The sequence below is a fragment of the Alosa pseudoharengus genome, unplaced genomic scaffold, assembly GCF_046254945.1.
Source record: "Alosa pseudoharengus isolate Yale_2024_CS ecotype anadromous, Long Island Sound unplaced genomic scaffold, YU_APseudo_1.1 YU_APseudo_1.1_scf_22, whole genome shotgun sequence".
In the NCBI taxonomy this organism is placed as follows: domain Eukaryota; kingdom Metazoa; phylum Chordata; class Actinopteri; order Clupeiformes; family Clupeidae; genus Alosa; species Alosa pseudoharengus.
In genome coordinates this window covers 11,642,794-11,661,852 of record NW_027468680.1, presented here as the reverse complement: position 1 = coordinate 11,661,852, position 19,059 = coordinate 11,642,794, and the positions used below count along the sequence as shown (strand labels likewise).

The following is a 19,059-nucleotide window of genomic DNA, read 5'->3' as shown; positions in this document are numbered from 1 at the left end:
TATCAGCATAGGGCCCATGACCTATCTGAACAATTGCTTTCAGGTAGGCTACTGTAGCTACAACACAATACCTTTAGTGAGCTCATAAACTGACAGGGCAGTGTCTAACTTATCATTCACACAAAGCTATATTGCATTTACTTGACAAGATAACGTAACAGTCAGATAGCTTCTTTATTTAGCGTTAACTTTACACGACTGACTAACGTAACGTCCATTCCTCCACAACTTTGAGTAGCAAGCAGCTAACATTAGCTTGTCTAAATGCTGCTCCAACACCACTTTGCTAATGTACACAGCGATGTGCTCTAAACAGCTCCATACAGGTTACAGATTTTAATCTTTAGTGGAACTTGTTATTAAAGTAGTTTCCTCACCATAAATTGTCCTGAGAAAGCATGCACAGTGACAGAGACGGTTGTGACGTGAAAGCCGACGGCCGCGGCGCAGTCAGAAGACGTCACGAAAGTGCTCCGCAAACCAAACCAATCACTGAGCAAGGCTACTGTGTACCAGACGTCAACGGTATGTAGACATGTCGAATGATAAACTTTCTCACTGGAAGGATCTCTTAAGAAAAAGGCTAGCCAATTCAAAGAAAGGTAACAAAACGAATATTATCATTCATAAAATTACCCTTATTGTAATGTTCTAAACACTGCAGTTAACCAAACGAGTTAGTTGTGCAACTTCTTCTAGCTAACTAACATTGGCTAATGCTAGGTAGGTGTTGTGCATTTAACTTTCCAGGTGACTTTGTGTTTCTCATGTAGGATAAATGAGTATAATGAGTATATAACACCTGACAACACAATGTGTCAGGTGTTATATATAACTAACTGAAAGCTGAACGTATTAGTCAACGAATCATAATTGTCTTCAGGCCGTGGTAAAAGGCTTGCTAGCATGTCATCAGCATAGCTAGCTTTGTTGACAGGCATCCATCCACAGCAGCAACAACATTGCCATGATTACTTGTGTTTGTTTCTTGTAGATGAAAGGACTGAGGAGGAGAAAAAGGCAGAAGAAACAGAGCTGTTTTCTAAGTACTACACCGAATGGAAAGGAGGAGGGGAACGAAGCAGTTCTTATAAGACTATACCGCGCTTTTACTACAGGGTATACAAGAAAGACCTCATTCACGTCCAATGGTCACGTCAAATGAACCTCATATGAATATTAACGTATTGTTTCTCGTAGCTTCCTGCTGAAGATGAAGTACTGTTGCAAAAATTAAGAGAGGAGTCCAGAGCAGTCTTTCTACAGAGGAAGAGTCGGGAACTGCTGGATAATGAAGAGTTACAGGTGAGTGGCTAAACTCATGGTACATGAAAAATGTCATTCCCAGGAACAGTTTTTATTTCATGACCTCGAAAATAGGGCGTTGTGGTGTTTGAATCATGAAAATAGTGGTTAAAGTGATATAATTCCGTCCACCATATATTTCTAAGATATGAATATTATGGAAAATAAAGACAGGATTTTTTTTTACTCTGTGTATGTCTCTGAAATTGAATGTCTGTATTTTTCCCCTCAGAACCTATGGTTTCTATTGGACAAACACCAGGTGCCACCAGCAACAGGAGATGAGGCTATGATCACCTATGAGAGCTTTCTTAAAGTTGGAGAGCAGGCCGGAGTCAAGTGCAAGTAAGCATTTACCCAGTGGATAATATTTATTAGCGATTGTTTCCAACCTAGTGCTGACATATGTCTGACATGTTGCAAAGCTGAAAATTTTTGAGGTGGGATTACGATAGGCTGAAACAGGTAAATGGCAGATCACTTACAAGTCCTAGAATAACAAAATGGCACTATTGGAGGTGCAACATGCAGCAATGCCTAGCCGGTATTCCCTCACCTGTGCTTCCATCTTTAGCTGTTCAGTGTGCCATTGTGGTTATGGTTATGAGATTTGGCTGATGCTTATTTTGTCCAAAGCGACATACAAATAACAACAATACAGTAGCTAAATTTAACAGTAAACAATTGAAAAAGTTGGTAAGACAACATTAAGGAGAATAGCAATAACAAACAACAATGTCAATTCAATCAATAACCCAATGAATATAAACAAATACTATAATATACAAACCATAACACAACACACAATCATCTCTTAATAAATTTCCATTACAATGATAGTATTACTTCTGCTACTGCTACTGTTATTATTACACATGATCAATGAGCTTCTCCTTTCTCTATACAGACAATTCTTCACTGCTAGAGTGTATGCTAAACTCCTTCACAATGATCCATATGGAAGGATATCAATTATGCAGTTTTTTAACTACGTCATGAGAAAAGGTATTGTATATTGGCATACTGTTGTAGCACATGTACAGTAATAATAATACTTAAAATATGCTTTAGTATGTGTCAAATGTGTTACAAAATGTTTTTAAATGTATTTTATTATTTTACATTTCTAAATTATTTCTGAATCATTGACTGAATAATTTTGAGTTTGGTTAGTCAAGGTTCAAGCAAATGTTTTTTCTCTTGCAGTTTGGTTGCATCAGACAAGGATTGGGTTAAGCCTGTATGACGTGGCTGGGCAGGGCTACTTGCGAGAGTCTGTACGTACCATCAACATGGCCATTTGTATATTATCTCTGTCTTCTCTCTCTAGTTGATGTGTAAGTGGAAGAATTGAAGATCCATCCTGGACTAATAAAGGCTCTATAGATATCTAACACAGAAAATATGTTATATGCTCTAATTATACTAAACATCAACCACATGAAGCACATTCAGAATTGTTGATGTACACAGTGTGCTTTATTATTGCTGATACATTGTTTCCTTGGTGTATTTATTTCTGTTTGTTGCATGTAAGGACCTGGAGAACTACATCCTGGAGTTGATCCCCACTCTGCCCCAACTGGATGGTCTGGAGAAGTCCTTCTACTCCTTTTATGTCTGCACGGCTGTCCGAAAGTTCTTTTTCTTCCTCGACCCACTGCGCACTGGTATTTCCCTCATTTAAAGTCCATTGACGTCTCATATTTCTTGATGCATCTAGTTAGTATTACTTTGTGTTTATTTGTTGGAAAGTGAAGACCCTCCCTCGTGCCAAGAATGACTGCTCTTGCTCCATTGAAAAGCTTTAGTAAATAGCTTCAGGACATTGGCATGTCTATCTATTTCTCTCTCTTTCAATGTTTTGTCTCAGAATATCACTTTCCTGGTTCTCGGGACAGAAAATAAACTTTAGCCTGAATTGTTTGTAAAGGGAGATTCTCCAGTTCAGTTCACCGAACATAAATAGACAAAATGATGTGACAAGGGTTCATTCCGATGGCTCACTATATTTCACTTTTTTCTTCATTTTGAATGTTCCTTCAGTACATATTAACCAGTCTAATCTAATTCTGGACCTTATTCCAGGTAAAATAAAGATACAGGATATCCTGGCTTGTAGCTTCCTGGATGACCTTCTCGAGGTACTGAATGAAAATATGTGGTAAAAAATGCACACACTAGTCTTAAACCATTAGGTAAATGCTGCAGTATATTGTCTGTTCTTTGTTTGTTTGTTGTTTTATTATTGTCTTGTTTGTATTTATGATTAATTGCAGCTGAGGGATGAGGAGTTGTCCAAGGAAAGTCAGGAGGCTAACTGGTTTTCTGCACCATCTGCCCTCAGAGTATATGGTAAGCTTTAAGAAGAAACGAGCCAGCTTACTGTCATTTATCTCAATCAACCATTTTTCATGTGTTTTGCTATTGGATGGGTAAACCTTCAAAATGTAATAAACTTTAAAATGAGCTGATTTTGTTTCTAAGATGAACACATACTGACTGGCTGTCATAAGCTTCCAAATCTTAGGTTTCTGTGTGGGTGTCAGTGCAGAGTTTAAATGAAAACAGCATGCCTTGCCTTTTTAATTCTCAGGTCAGTATCTGAACCTCGATAAAGACCACAATGGCATGCTGAGCAAAGAAGAACTCTCTCGCTATGGAACAGGTACACTAACGAGTGTCTTCCTTGACCGCGTGTATCAAGAATGCCTGACCTACGATGGGGAGATGGTGAGAGCGCTGCCACAGAAAATACACACACCGGTTTAGTTCTACAAACAAGACAGTTTTAGCTATTAAAACGTTAAAATTGTAACAGGAAATGAACACAACGCAAGTGGCAACAGTGGAATAAGCGGGATAATGGACGACACGGTGGTCTGTTCACAGAAATTAGTGCACTTACGAGGTTTAAACGTTTCTCCGCCTCGCGTCGGGGCCGTTTTACAACCTCGACCGTGCATTAACTTCTGTGAACAGACCACAGTGTCGTGACAACTGTATAACAATGGCGTTCTAAAGTTAATGTTTGCTTAATTTGCACTTTCCTGGAGGGCATAACATTCAACAGTGCCATTGACTTTTTGTGTTGTTCTAACCTCATTCATCTCAGGACTATAAAACGTACCTGGACTTTGTATTGGCTCTGGAGAACCGGAAAGAACCTGCAGCACTGCAGTACATTTTTAAGTTGCTGGACATGGACAACAAAGGCTACCTCAATGTGTTTGCGCTCAACTACTTTTTCAGAGTAAGCTCTGAACCCCAATCCCCCTTCACTCTGTACTCTTTTCAGTTAAGTGGCTGAAATATTGTCTGACCTAATAATTTCTGCTGTGTATTATGTCCTCAGGCTATTCAAGAACAGATGAAAATACATGGACAAGAGCCGGTGACCTTCCAAGATGTCAAGGTATTGTAAATACATAAATAGAACTGAGTTTCTGTTTTTTACTAGACTGATACATTCCATGGTCCCTTGACACCGAAATGAAACTTTATAGATTGTACTCATGAATTAAATGTCTTCATGCACTTTGCATATTTATTTTCGTTCTGACACCAGAGTGTTGGTGACATATATGACTGTAAACAACACCCTTTTTGTGACTGTGACTGCAGGATGAGATATTTGACATGGTGAAACCCAAGGATCCATACAAGATTACACTTCAGGACCTGGTAAACAGTGGGCAGGGTGATACTGTAACTAGCATTCTCATCGACCTCAACGGATTTTGGACTTATGAGAACAGGGAGGTTTTGGTGGCCAATGATGGAGAAAGTAACAACGTGGATATTGATGACACTTGACCCCTAAGCATTCAAACAAGACAAATAAAATGGACATTGTCTAATTTCTAATATACCATGGCAGAAAAGGAACTCCTGTTAAGTGCATATTCTGGTTTGTTCTGTGTATATATACAAGCTTTTCCTCTGTTGCGAATGCAAAGAAAAAACATGTATTTCTATTGAATGTACAAAAATGTTTTATTAACATAAATAAAAGTAACTTTTTTACTTAAAATCACAGATATGTAGAATGACTACAACAATAAGCGAGAGACTTTTCATGTGGGTGAAAACTTCATTTTTAAATCTTGTGTGACAATACAGATTACTGTGAAGGCATCCTTCATTCTTACATTCCAAATCCACACCAGGATCCAGATCAAGATAATCGTTTTGTACATGTAAATAAAAGGAAACATTCTACTTCAGGCTACCTACTGATACCTCGTAATCCATGAGATGAGTATTCCATAAGGTTATATGACCTCAGAACATCTGATGACAAATATTCAACTGACACTCCTGAAATAACATGAACATTGATCTATGTAGAAAAGGCAACATGGTAGAGTTGCTCTATTAAGTATTCAAAGGGCCTCAACACATTGTCAGTGTAATTGAACATCCTGAACATGCCCTTGGATAGGAAACAGCACTTTTGGCCATGCAATTTTATAGTGTATGGAGTGTATTTGATCAAATACTGCACTCAAAAACGAATTCAGCCTATTTTGAGAGAGAATCGAATTAATTGTAGCCCAACTTTTCAATAAGTACCTTTTGAAATTATATCCAAAAGCCAGTATTTGCATACAAACCAATAATAAGCTTTGTCATGCATCAACAATGCATCGTACATACAAAATATATTACATTAGTTGCATAGAAAACTTGTAACAAAAACAGAATAGACAGTAAATACATTACATACCTACAGCTTGGTGCTCACCTAGCACTGGACATTATGGGATGTTTTCACAGTACTGATCATAGCACATTCATATCATTTCCCTGGTAAGAAAACTAAATCTTCAGTCTACCTCCACTACACTTATTACTAAACTGCATTTCACGTTCAGAATGTTAACAAATCTACAAACTGCAAAGAAAAAGGAAAGGATTGGTAACTAAAAGACTGACATCTGTTTAATAGTAGACTTTAAGAGGGGAGAGGGGCAGGGACATGTACAGCATCAGGTGCTGAATGAGGCTCTGGCTCCAGCTCAAACGTGACGTTCACAAACGAGGGGTTTGTCTCCGGCTGTTCCACCCTGGGCGGCTGACCCTCTTGGCTCCCCTTGTTGAAGTTCCTCTCTGCCTCCTCAGCAAGGCGGTTCTCTTCTTCTTCCTCCTCATCCTGTAATTGGCAATTATCAGTAAGGATTCGGAATATTATACCAGGTGCCCATGCAAACTTGAGAGGACGGACAGGGGGTATTTCATTTCCCCCTTGGCCATCTGACTGAAATCTAGATATTAACTTAAATCAGGTATAAAGTGGTTCTCTCATGATTTGTGACTTAAGCTTGGCCATGGTGAAAATAAATGAATTGGTGTGTTTCCCCATATTTAGTACGCTCTCATTCACTATACTCGAGTTACTGCTCACCTCCTTTCTCATTCTGTAGTACTCGTCAATGGCATACTGATACTTCGGTGATGTTATACCCAAGAGTCCAGCCAGTCTCTCACCAAGATAATCACACACTGTGATACACAAATATGAGGGGAAAAACTGTCAGGCATTAACCAACGTCAAAGACTAGATATTTCAGAACCAACATTATAATGTTAAAAAAGGAAGGATGGGGAAAGGCAGTATATAGACAGAGCAACACAACAGTTAACTCCAAAACTGTGATTAGTTACAAATCAGTTGGGTTACAGTTCAGTCCTACCTGAAACGGTTGAGGTAGCCATTCTCCACATTTGGAACCACACATATGGGCCCCATGTGAGTGTTGACTGTAATTGAAAACACAGGAAATGTGCCATTAAAACCTACCACACCCGTTACAGTATGGTAGTAGCAATAACAAGCGTAACTTACGGGATCAACTGTGGTCAATGCTTCCTTCTTCTCAGGCTCTTCCTCTTCTTCATCTGTACTGTATTCCTCCATAGTCTCCCCACTGGCAAAGTATATGGTTCTTCGGGGAACCTTTTGCTTTTTCAGACCCAAATCACCAAGCTCTACATTCTCAAAATCCTTCCCCACACTGGCAGTCTAAAGCAAAACAAACACCTTCAGTACCAGCAGTGGGGTATACTACGAAGCACGTTAGACATATCTAGGCTATGTATACATATCGAGGCTTGACAAAGCCTTGACTCGGGGGTATACGGTAAGTGATACTACGATAGCAGTTATGTGATATATTTGTCAAACTAGGCTTTCAGCTCAGATCTGTGCGCGTTCTCGGTGTTGGGATGACGCTCGCCAATCGTGAAATGTGGAGACGCACAAGACCGCCTCTATTTAAAAACAATTACTTCCGCATTCATGAGCGTTGGCTTAATCTACACTACGGTCATTTTTTGTGTCTAACCTATAACATCATGAAAAATCAATGGTCATCAGTTGTTGTATGGTATGCACGTCCATAGTGGGATATTTGCACGCACAGCACTATTAAAGCGCATTCGAGCTCCAAAATGTTAGTAGAGGCGGAGCCCCACCTGTAAGATATATGACAGAATCCTACACTTGAGATAACTTCGTTTTTAAGACAATTGATTGGTCAGTGGGGGGTAGATCACACGATTTGAGCTATAACTTAGCACATAACCTCCTCCCGACCAGGTTTGGTTGACAGCATAAGATACCATGGTGATATAGCGACACTAAAACAGATCCACTTTCGTGTCACAGTATACCCTGGCTTTGAGCGCAACATACCTCGCTAACCCACTAATCGAGATTCGTAGTATACCCCACCTGTCGTTGAAGGTTATCTTTATATCCGAATAACACAAGTATGCTAAATGTAGTTATTTCAGTGCTCTCTTCTTAATAACCTTTCATGGATGTAACAGTAACTAACAACATCAATCGGTCCCACGGAAAAGTTAAGAGACCAACAGGTTGTTATCTTGTGATGTGTTGCCTGTTGGCGCTGCTACTACAACGTTACCATCAATACAATGCACATCAGCTTGCGGTCTCACTAATAATGCAGTTGCACTAAATTGAAAAGCCCATTTCTGAATGGAAGTACGACAAACTATCACACGCAATAGCTGCGATACACAGACACGCACCACTATACCAACATGATATTAGGCTGTACACAGGTTGTTGTTAGGTTTACAAGCTAACGTTAGCCGAGACACGCTAGCTAATATTAATAATAGCAACAGCGACACAACAGTTCACTTTAACAACTTATATACATGTTAGATTAAAACATTATGAAATACCTTCTCTTTATCCATAGTTTGCCCCACAGATATGTTAACGTTTGTGAGATAAAGTGACAATTCGGCCATCTCCACTTCCTCGTCCACCACCACCACTGGTTAGCTAGGTTTGCTAACTTCAGAAAGCCGGGGGAGGTGCAAGCCAGGCTGTGTTGGAAGTGACGTCTGTGGCAGATGATGTCGTTTAAAAGTCGCTCTGGTTCAGATTTGCACCAGTACACTAATTTAATGGTTAACAAAATGTTATTTGATTGCAATTTGAATGACTATAGTCAGCCAGCTGAGTACTGACCTAAGAACAGTGAAACCTGCATTATACGATGAACAATATATCACTACATGAAGGGAGTGAATAACAAGTACTTAGGATGTACAGTATGATTGTTTGTAAGATTGCACACTTGTCATTAGAGCCTTACATTTAATAGTAAGTATGACAAGAGGTACAGATATCCAGTTTTTGCGATGGTGCCACGCCCCCTAAATGAAACGAATGGGTTGTGAAAAGCACTGTTGATTTAACTGGACATCAATCTATGTAGGCCTACATTAAATGTACATATATATATGAAATATAGTACAAAATACTGAAGTTTAAGAGAGAACAAAAGATATACTAAAACAAATATATTCCTCGATTAACGGGGAATTGCACGTTGCAAGTACTACCTCTAGAGGTCTTAAATGGTATGGCAAAAATAAGAGCGCTGTGGAATAAACCATTACAGGAATATCCCAAAATGACTGGACATACATAAAAAATTGTGAGAGTGGAAAATACATAAACAGCTAGACACTAAGCTCTCGACAATGAAAAACAAACCCATAATGATTTCTTCGTGTCTTAATCCTACTGTCTTACCTCTTCGTATTCTTCACCCATCTATAGAGGTAATGGAATGGTCCAATAGTATTGAAAGCAAAGCTACTGAACGATGTTTGTTTTCTCCATACACGACCAGTAGGGCGAGAGATCTGCAGCATTTGGCCCGTCGTGAAGTCTCGTAGCTTACAGTGCAACGGTTATATTTTACCCTATTCTGAGTTGTTGCCGTCTTGAAGCCAATAGCCATGGCTCTGTGCGGGGGTGTCGGAGCCTTGGCTTTACCCAGTGAGCTTATTGTTCACATATTTTCCTTTTTGTCAGATCGAGACAAGCTTCGGGCCTCGGCCGTATGTTCTCGCTGGAGGGAGTGTCTGTTTTACCCAGCGTTGTGGACAGAGCTGAAGTTGCGTGTCGGTGGAGGAACGAATGGAGGTGGCTCTGGATCTGAGGAGACCCCAAGATTAGAATTCCTCATGCGCAAGTTTGGTTCCTTTGTGCGTGAGCTGCAGCTGGAGTTCGCACCAGTGGATGGGTACCTAAGCCCATTGCAAGCAATGGAGGGCAGAATGGAACCTGTGGAGAGTGACCCACAGTTTTCTGACCGCTGGAAAGATGCTATGATCACCTATTTGGACCAGGTGCTATGTGTACTTCGCAGTCTTCGAAACAACAGGTAATACATGTCTCCATGTTATTACGTCAATTTACTTTATGTTATGTATACCCTGTCAGTTGAGAAACGCCATTTTCTCAGTGCTAGCATAGCTTGCTTGCTACCAGCTAGTTAGCCAGGAAGCTAAATCAGCAAGCTAGCTAGTTATAAACAAACCCATGTCATTACGTAACCAAGCTATGTCTGATAGCTACAGATCTCAGTGACGTTGCGTAGTTTACATTACAGGGGCATGGATAAGTGTGCCTTTTCATTACCATAAACTGTATTGTTGGCAAATACATTGTTTTCCATTTGCAATGCAATGGCATTTTAACAATGAATGCCATTCCATTATGAAAATGCGCAGATTTCCAGAACACACGACAGCCAAGGGAAAATCTTGATGGGGCTAGAAGCCCTTTCCCCCCAGGTAGAATCTCACATAACGGTTCCTTTTGTGTTGAAGAGAAAGCCCAGTCTGTATAGTAAAGATAATCTGTATTATTCTGCGGTCTTTTATTTTTATTTTTTTCTTGAAAGTTCCCTTGTCACAACCATATGGTATTATAGTGGTATTTCTAGGCATGTCTCCCCGAGTAGTGTGAAGGAAGTTCCACGTTTATGCAATAGTGCATGTTTGGAGAGAAACTTCCATTATATTCTCTTAAAGGGGCTCAGTATGGGATTTTTCATTTGACCATTCATTTAGGTCAATGTATTGCTGGTAGTCATACCAATTCATCATCTATTATCTGGTCAGTTCAGTTCAGTTATTACATTTTATATGTGTGTTTAATATGTGTTTCTTCTGTTTCTCTCAAGATATCTCCAAAGGTTGAGTCTCTATGGTGATACCTGCATTCTGCAGGATGAGGGTTTATTTGACAGCGCCTATCTCCACCAAGTTGACCAGGGAAGCAAAAAAATCAAAGAGTAAGTGCATCATAATGGTATGCTGTTTACAATCTATATGTGATGTTATCCTTTACTCTCAGGCATTGCCTTATTGTCTGTGTTTTCTAACCCCCCCCCCCCCCCATCCACCCTCCTTTCTAATTGTTTTCTCTCTCCTCACCTCTGCGTTTAAGGATCCAGATGCTATTTGAAGAGATCCTGTCCAACAGTAGGCAATTGAAGTGGCTCTCCTCCGCCTTCATGCTGGGCGTGGTGACTCCATGCTCCTTGGCCTCGCTCTCCAACCCCAGTGCCACATCCCTGGGGCACCTCAGCCTGCTGGATAACCAGCTGCCCAGCCTCCTGGTCCCCGTGGAGCTGGAGCGCCTTGTCCACCTGCGCTCGCTGGCGCTCGACTTCTGCGACTTCTCCTCCACCATGTGCTGCCTGCTGGCAGGCCAGGATCGCGCCCCGCTGCACCGCCTCTCGCTCCTGCTCAACGGCGCCGCCCTGGAGGCCAAGCCGCTGAACGGCACGGCCGGCGAGGACGACTGGAAGGCGCTGGTGCGGCGCAGCAGCAACCTGCGCGTCTACCTGATGGCGCTGGACGTGTGCAGCCAGGACCTGCTTCGCGTGCTCAAGCCCAGCATGCCCCTGGAGCGCATCCACCTGGACAGCTACAGCGTGCCCGTGACGGACGGCGCTGTGGAGCTCATCTCGCAGCAGTACCACAAGACGCTCAGCAATTTCGTGCTGATGCGCGACGACGCCGGCTTCCCCGACCTGAGCGTCAACCGCAACGAGGACCCGCTGGTGCTCCTGGCCTGGCGCTGCGTCCATCTGGCTGTTCTTATCATCCATGGTGAGATGACCTCGTCCTTTTTCATTTATTCATTCATTCATTCTTTTGAAAGTCATACGAGTTTTGAGTTCATCAACATTGCAAGATTCTACAATTTGACATTCGATCATGTGTTCGATGGACCCAGATATTCTTCAAATGTTATATGCAACTTTCTAGTCACACTGGTGTGATGATACCCGGTGAAGAATATTGGTCTTGTTGGTCCACCTGTCATCACTCTCTTTCACTGTATGTGTGTGTCATTAGCTTCACTGTTAAGCTGAAACTGATTCAATACTTTCTCCCATGATGTGTCTCCTCTGCATTTTGAGCATTGGCCTCTTGCTCATGATTGAGCAAGCTGAAATGGTGGCAGTGGAGTCCACTAGATTGATCTCCAAACACAAGGTCATATACATCTGTATTAGACCGTACATGCCAAAGTATAGTTATAGGTATGAGTTATTGTTTTTGTATCGGCAGGGAACTGTTTTCATGCATAGACTTCCCATAAACAAACACCGAAGGTCAGATTAGCTGCTGTAGAAACTCGTCCTGTTTTGTTCCTCCAAACAAGGCAATGGAGCTGCCTTTTAAGCTGCTGTTTTGGTTATCAGATTTGTTTGTTTTCTAGCGAGCATAAGTCCGAGCTACTGGCCATGAAACACACACACGGCCGTTACTTTGGAAGACTGGAAAGATGATGCCATTTCCACTTTTTTCCTGTTGTTGTGGTGTTGAACGAAGTGAGAGAAGTGAGCAGTGAGACTTGTGTTTTCCTTTCGAGGGTTTGCGTGCTTGTTTTTTGTGTGCGTGTATTTTGGCCAGGGAGAATTCCAAGTATGTGGTTTTGTGACAAACCTGAGACAGTTAACTTGGTAAGTGGTAAACCTTCTAACAAAGGAGCTCTAAGGCTTTGTTTTACCAGTAGAATAAATCAGAGTTCTTCTATTTGGAGGTTTACCACTTACAAACTACTGGAAATACCCCTAATCTGCCCAGTAGTTTGGACAAGGTTCTGATAAGGAGGGAAAGGCTAATAGAGCAACGTCTTGGAGACGTGTTATCAACACAAACAAATGTGTTCCCACTATCTATATTCCCTCTAACTTTTCAACTGCCTTTCTCTTAAATGACCTGTTTCATGTGTCATTCAGTCACTAGCTCACTCACTTGCTATCTTTCTTTCCCTCTTTCTTTCTCTCTTTCTCTCTCTTTCTCTCTCTTTCTCTTTATCTCTCTCTCCTTAGGCTACACGGTGTGGTCCCACAACCTAGTTGCCATCTCGCGCTTGCGTGGCTCCAACCTGAAGGTGCTTGCTGTTTCCGAGGAGAGCATCGACTTCGACCCAGACCAGTCGGTGTTCATCGAGGGCGACCCCGTCCACAACCTGGTGAAGGAGGTCTCCCTGGGCCTGGGGCGCGTGTGGCACCCTTCCCTGGACACCAGCGTGGTCCTCAGCGAGCCCACCCAGCACTTCCACCGCGAGATGCAGAGCTTCAGCGAGGGCATCTGAATGTCCCCACCCGTCGCCAACGCATGTGCGCTCGTTCACCTGCAAGTCTTGCCTCTTCCCAATTTTCTCTCTCCCACTCTCCTCTTCCTCTCCCTTCCTCTTCTCAAGTTCTCCTTCTCCCACACAATGCCCAATTACACCCTATCCTAACTCCCTCCCCTTGTACTTGAAGGTAGACCTTTCGCCCTTATTCAGTCCTGTTTTCGTTGATGTATTTTTTTTCTTTCCTTTGTTTTACTTGCGGGTTTCTTCTCATTTTACGATTATGATTTTTTTTTCTCTCTCTCTCTCTCTCTCCTATAGTGTGACAAATAATCCTTTATATGTGCTGTGTTTATTCAGTATTAGCACTATATTAATATCTCTCTGTATATCCTGCTCATTAATAGGAGAGTATAGTTGGGTATCGATTTAGTAGCTAATTGAGTGAAAGGTGATGAGGGGCTCAATGTTGTGTGTGTGTGTGTGTGTGTGTGCTTTTTTTTTCATTTTTTTTGGATACACTTAGATTAGGAGTTGATCGTACCGTGAGCTGTTTTTGCTTTGTATTCTTTTTTTCTCTCTTTTTTTTTCTTGCTTTAAACACCTGTCTGACTTTGTTTTCATTTTGTTTTTGTCGGAGTTTGGTGTTACCGTACAGACAGAGAACAGAACCATCACTTTTTAATTTATCTTGGCTCATTTTGCGAGGACAAGATCCTGTGATCTTATTTACACCCCCTCCTTGATTTATTTCGAAGGGAGATTAGTCTTCCGGGCCAAGGGTCAGAACCGATGAACAGTTGCAAAGCTCCTTGCAGCCTTCCTCTCTGTTCATCTGTCTTTTTTTGTAAGTGTTTCTTCTTCCTCTTTTTCTTTCATAAGTGATGATGATGATAATGATGATGATGATGCTGACATGTTGTTGTTGTAGTAGTAATAGTTGTTGTCATTGTTGGCTACATTCGGGACTTAAGATCCTGCTGGTTTTTCCTCAACCTGGAAATACAGTAGATAAACAGGTCTGCTGGTGGAAGGAAAAAAAAAACACATACACACACAAACACACGTACATGATAGTGGAGGGTTTCAAACTCCTGCACACTGCAAGCCCTTCCCAGCACTTTACCTATGGGGGCTAAGTGTTAGCAGAGAACTAGCTGCAGGTTTCTCGCTCTCAAACAACAAAAGAAAGGAATAAATCCTCTGTCCGTCTCAGGTAGGCACAAACAGGACGATGACGAAGATCTAGATGATGAAGATGAATGAAACAATCAGCTACTCTTGTCAGTTTTATCTGTTCTTTTTAAGTCACAGTTGCCTTGGAAACTCCCCTGTTGTTTTCATTATCAAACTTTCTTGGATTCAATCAATTCAAAACGTCACTTTTTGCCCATTTCTCTCTCCATAGACCAGTCGTAGGGTAGACATGAGTGTGTTGCACTGCAGTGTAGACGCATGTTAATAGAGTAATCCTGTCTTGGTCGTTGCTGAGGGCAAAATCGTGCATGTGCTGGGTTGAATCCAGGTCTATGTTACATCTTGTGTTGTGCTTGTGTTATGCGAGTGATGGCTAGAGGCGTTAAGTGTGTTTGCTTGTTCCATATCTCAGGATTCCTGCACTGCGGTACTTTTTGTTTTCCTGTAATGGCTTTTGTGAAAGCTGGTTGTGTTGGGAGCGTGGTTGGTTTAGACATCCGACACACAAAATGTGTAGAGGAATTTTGAGGTGGTAGCATGGCAATGGAGAGGGGGAAAAAATACGGAAGCTCTTCCAAAAGAGTGCTCTTCAGGGGGATGTTTGTTTTTCTTTTAAGAAAAAAAAAACATCTATTTCCCTCATAGTTTCTTGGTTTACTACTTTTTTTGTTTTTTTTACAAAGTTGTCATCTTCAGTGTTGTGTCATGTGCTGCGCGCTTTTACCTGAGTTGTGCTATCTCTCTTGCACATATTTGCTCTTTTTAAAAAAAAATTGAGAAGTTCATTGTGGTGGGACATGGTGGCGGTCGATTGCCTAGTGTTAGAACGTGAATGTGAAGCTCAGGCCTTTATTTTAAAAAGAAGTGAGAAAAAAAACCCTCTTGCTCTTGCAAGAGGCTCTGTGACCCCCCCAACGCCACCTCAGTCAATCATCCCTCCAATCCCTTGATGATTGCATATCTCCAGCCCTTGTCAGAGTAAATCCACTTGGGCACATGACAGTGTTTTGTTTTCAAGGGGATGCCTTTAGGTCTATGGCCTGTTTTCTTTTAGAGGTGGCATCGCCCCCCCCAAGATGATGGTGGCCAAAGCCAGATGGGCCAATGCTGCCTCAGCACTCCTACACTTGAAGATCAGGTGTGAAAGAAATGTCCGGAAATTACCAAAGTGAGTGCTTCCTGTAAGGAAGGAAGGTATAAAACTTGTATGCGGGTGTGTGAGGCGAAAGGTAAAGAGAGGTGTGTCTTCCCAAGAACTGGTGGCGCCAGAATGCGGTTAGTGTGAGGCTAGCTGCGAAATGACCACTGCAGTCATCCAGCGAGGTTTTCCCTCACCTGTGGCACCCATGTCGAAGGCCAAGTGCAAATATTCCTGTTGACAGACTTGCATTTATGTTTCTTCGTGTGAATTCCAGAAAAGATGCAGGTTAAGAGGGGAAAATGTATGCAAAGAGAGGAATTGCAGTGAGTTCATTAGAAAGCCCTGTTTCTATATTTTAGTACTACACCAAAAAAGGACCTTTCTTTGAGATTGTTCTATATTTTGATCGATCAGAATATTATATTTTGGTCATCGCTGATGAAAACTGGCTATAGACTGAAGGTTAAAGGATTAAATTGTCTGTCGCTTGTTTCAGTATGTGAACTGCTAATGCATAACCTGCTACTCCATCCTGTGCCTAAAACCCAGAATAGCTTTCATTTTAACCTCTCGTGTTCTCAAAGGTTTGTTAGTGGAGTTTAAGTCTAGAACAAGCATTGGTCCACTGTTACAAAGGTAAAAGCATCAAGGATTCTTTTTCTTTCATTTCCGCTTTTTTTTGTGAAGATTTCTTCTTGGTGTGCATTTGCGTGTGTGTGTGTTTTGTTTTATTGTAACATTATTCAAAAAGTGCATACATCAGCTAAGTGGTGAGTGTGTGTTTGTGCGAGTGTGTGCGCGTGTGCAACTCGGTATCTAACAAAAAGAAATACAAGGCGTACCACTTTCTCAGCAGTGAACAGGAACCAGTCTTTCTCAGGGTAACTGTCCGGCAAGTAGAGGAGCGGAGGGGAGGTTTTCAAAAGCTCAGGCCTCAAACTAAGAGAGGAAAAAGTTAAGAGAAAAAAAAATCATACGAAAACTACAAAAAAAACAAACAGCTTCTCAGAGTCACTGGATTTAATGAAATATTCTGTCAGCATGTCTGCGTCCGCTGCCAAAGATAACGGTGATGCATAGAAAAAACCCCACATGAAGTGCCCACCTGCAGGCAAAAGGGCCGGGGCCAACAGCTTCTCTGGGCCGAGACATACTACTATACTACTACTTATACCACATCTACTTTTAGAGTTTCATAATGTGCTGAAGTGAGGAGCAAAAGTTGGGCCACGTGTTGGTTGTCGCAGCTGTGCTGCGGCCTTTGGGTCAACAACAAGTAGATCTCTTAACAATGCACCTGTTTCACTGTGAAGAGTGAATGTAACTTAAGATAAAAAAGAACTTATTGATGAATTTCAAATCAAGGGTTGGTTCTATCAGACCTACAAGCTGCTATGAGACGTGTGAGGAACATTCCACTGGGGAGTTTAAAAACAAACAAAACCATGGCCAAATGTCTGCATGAAATGACTTATTTTTTTACTATTTTATTCTTTTTTTTCTTTTCTTTTTTTTTGTTTTTTTTTTGGGGGGGGGGGGTTGCAATGGGTTCCATTACTAAAGATAAATGACTGGTCTGTTACGATGAAACCATTTGAGTATCAAGTCACTGAGACCTGGTTTGTTGTATCGATCCCTTTTTGCCTGTCACCATGTGCCGAGGGGCATTTTAAACAGGATTTCTTGTTATGCGGGGAAGATTATTGGACCAGTTGATTGTTACAACTCCATTGGATCCCAGAGTTATTTACAAGAGGTATTTCTTTTCCTTTTTTGTTCTTTTTTTTCAGATTTATTTTTAGTAGAAGATGTTTGTATGCATTTACAATCCAAATCTCTCTCTATCTATCTCTTGTCACAAAGGAGAAAGCTGTAAAAAAAAAAAACAGTAGGCTGCTCGGAAGCCATCTTTGAGAGCCAACTCAAAAACTGTTGCCTGTAAAAGCTCGATCGAGTTCCAATAGCTACCTTACTGTTATAAAATAACCTCATGCCAGCCTTAAGAAGTGAGTGGAGAGTAAAACACAGAAGTGAAATAAGCTTTTGGTCAAAGTTGTGACCATGTGTTGCAGTGGAGGTGACCGTAAAGAGTCTTGTCTTATCGGTTGATTTTTCGACAACCAGTTAACCCTTGAGTCACCTTAGACAGCACCACTGTTGGTCCCAGACATTAAGCTTGCACCAAGCCACAATCTCCTCTCCAGCAGGCTGGCTTGCATGTACAGCAAAGTCAATAACTATGCAAGTGGAATGCATATAATTCAGTGGCTCTTAAATCTTTTTTTTTTTTTTCTTGATTTCTTTTTTTTTTCTTTTACTGTCACTCATAAATGGAAGTAACTTACTGCAGTGATACTTGGCCTTATTATTATTGCTATTATTATTATTTTAAGATCTTGATTCTTCGGAAGCCAACTCCGTTTCAAGGGCGACCGTGGGTACAGACATGGTCTCCATGAGACCGGCCAGCCGGCCCCAGTTCTAAGAGGTACGAATGTTGTGCATTTGTTTAAAATCAGGACAGTTTGCAATAAAGCAGTGGCCAACTGTGGGTGTGCACTAGCAGTGCTGAGACCTGGCTGCTACCTTATAAACTTATCGGGGTTGCAGAAGTTTGAAAAAAAAAAAAACGTAAGGAAACTTTACAGTGCATAAGAAGGTGTGCATGTGTATATATATATATCAATGTATGTTTATATGCATCCACACCTCTATGCTACATCTGTCCGGGTTCTATTTATGAACATGACAAAAGTTTATAAGCGTTGTTTTGCAAAAATGGTTTTACCATCTTAAATGTTTAATATTATAGGGCAGGTGTGTACTGTCTTTTCTGTCTCCAGTGAGCACATAGCATTGGATTTTATATGTACATCTGCAAATGGGGAAAAACACAATTCACCGGCACAGGTGTGAAAATGCCAGATGTGGAGAAATTTCATTGATTGGAGAAGTGATCTTATGTTCCACAGTAACAAAGGAGAAAAACCTATGATATATAAAAACCTGACACATATTGGGTAAACCAGCCGAATGTTGATTTTTGAATCAATGTTGAATGAATCCATTTTCTTTTAATCAGTGAAATAAAAGCATTACAAAATATTCCTGTTGTCATTTGTTCTTTCAAGGTATTGTCGTTCAGTCATGTCTTTTTAGATATTTTACAGCAATAGAGGTATTTAACATCACCACCTTTTTGAGACTTGCATTTTACTCTACTCCAGAGCAGAGAACCTAAGAATCATAAATTACAAAAAAATTAACTTGCCTACATCAAGGTGTAGCTCTGTAAACTATAGTTGAAACTGTTTATTGGTAATATTTTGCCTGAAGTCAAGGTAACCATTTAAGTTGTAGATAAAAATAAAAAAAATAACCAGTTTAAACATGGATAACCATGTGTGTGTAATGACAAACCAGCCTTGTAAGTTTTGGGGGCTGAATGTCAAAAAATAATTTCTCATGAAGCCTTGTGTCT

At 41.1% G+C, this 19,059-nt stretch overlaps 4 protein-coding genes across 7 annotated transcripts in view; 2 read left to right on the top strand and 2 right to left on the bottom strand.

Annotated features, from left to right (window-relative positions):
* The window catches only part of prorp (protein only RNase P catalytic subunit), a 15,379-nt gene extending 14,959 nt beyond the window's left edge, over positions 1-420 (bottom strand). For 2 of the 3 annotated variants that reach the window (XM_076300526.1, XM_076300527.1), the window contains exon 1: positions 1-419. This exon is cut by the window's left edge and continues 950 nt beyond it. In XM_076300526.1, coding sequence (XP_076156641.1) covers positions 1-18 — 18 coding nt within the window. In that variant the 5' untranslated portion in view covers positions 19-419. The other variant, XM_076300528.1, reaches the window with a different exon arrangement.
* Positions 421-497: 77 nt separating this feature from the next.
* ppp2r3c (protein phosphatase 2, regulatory subunit B'', gamma) lies at positions 498-5,341 on the top strand. Its single transcript, XM_076300523.1, has 13 exons — positions 498-602; positions 995-1,119; positions 1,201-1,305; positions 1,538-1,650; positions 2,213-2,310; positions 2,512-2,582; positions 2,843-2,975; positions 3,394-3,449; positions 3,585-3,660; positions 3,902-4,038; positions 4,421-4,558; positions 4,661-4,720; positions 4,930-5,341. The coding sequence occupies exons 1-13, from the start codon at positions 536-538 to the stop codon at positions 5,119-5,121; spliced, it is 1,371 nt and encodes a 456-aa protein (XP_076156638.1). The 5' UTR covers positions 498-535; the 3' UTR covers positions 5,122-5,341.
* Positions 5,342-5,375: 34 nt separating this feature from the next.
* On the bottom strand, positions 5,376-8,653 carry fam177a1 (family with sequence similarity 177 member A1). Of its 2 annotated transcripts, XM_076300525.1 has the most exons (6): positions 8,595-8,651; positions 8,524-8,556; positions 7,154-7,330; positions 7,002-7,068; positions 6,713-6,810; positions 5,376-6,460 (listed from the first exon to the last, which is right to left on the bottom strand). In XM_076300525.1, the coding sequence occupies exons 2-6, from the start codon at positions 8,536-8,538 to the stop codon at positions 6,263-6,265; spliced, it is 555 nt and encodes a 184-aa protein (XP_076156640.1). In that variant the 5' UTR covers positions 8,539-8,556; positions 8,595-8,651; the 3' UTR covers positions 5,376-6,262. The 2 variants fall into 2 exon arrangements, with proteins under 2 accessions (XP_076156640.1, XP_076156639.1); XM_076300524.1 differs by having other exon boundaries at positions 8,524-8,653.
* An 846-nt stretch (positions 8,654-9,499) lies between these two features.
* On the top strand, positions 9,500-18,683 carry fbxo33 (F-box protein 33). Its single transcript, XM_076300522.1, has 4 exons — positions 9,500-10,022; positions 10,827-10,937; positions 11,093-11,760; positions 12,993-18,683. The coding sequence occupies exons 1-4, from the start codon at positions 9,595-9,597 to the stop codon at positions 13,256-13,258; spliced, it is 1,473 nt and encodes a 490-aa protein (XP_076156637.1). The 5' UTR covers positions 9,500-9,594; the 3' UTR covers positions 13,259-18,683.
* Positions 18,684-19,059: the final 376 nt, after the last annotated feature.

Coding starts and splice junctions, on each gene's coding strand:
- ppp2r3c (XM_076300523.1), top strand. CDS start 536: ATGTCGAATGATAAACTTTCTCACTGGAAGGATCTCTTAAGAAAAAGG. Junction 2,311..2,511: donor TAACTACGTCATGAGAAAAG/GTATTGTATATT, acceptor TTTCTCTTGCAG/TTTGGTTGCATCAGACAAGG. Junction 4,721..4,929: donor TGACCTTCCAAGATGTCAAG/GTATTGTAAATA, acceptor CTGTGACTGCAG/GATGAGATATTTGACATGGT.
- fam177a1 (XM_076300524.1), bottom strand. CDS start 8,592: ATGGCCGAATTGTCACTTTATCTCACAAACGTTAACATATCTGTGGGG. Junction 7,331..8,523: donor AAACTATGGATAAAGAGAAG/GTATTTCATAAT, acceptor GTTTTGCTTTAG/ACTGCCAGTGTGGGGAAGGA. Junction 6,811..7,001: donor GGCTACCTCAACCGTTTCAG/GTAGGACTGAAC, acceptor TGTGTATCACAG/TGTGTGATTATCTTGGTGAG.
- fbxo33 (XM_076300522.1), top strand. CDS start 9,595: ATGGCTCTGTGCGGGGGTGTCGGAGCCTTGGCTTTACCCAGTGAGCTT. Junction 10,023..10,826: donor CGCAGTCTTCGAAACAACAG/GTAATACATGTC, acceptor GTTTCTCTCAAG/ATATCTCCAAAGGTTGAGTC. Junction 11,761..12,992: donor GGCTGTTCTTATCATCCATG/GTGAGATGACCT, acceptor CTCTCTCCTTAG/GCTACACGGTGTGGTCCCAC.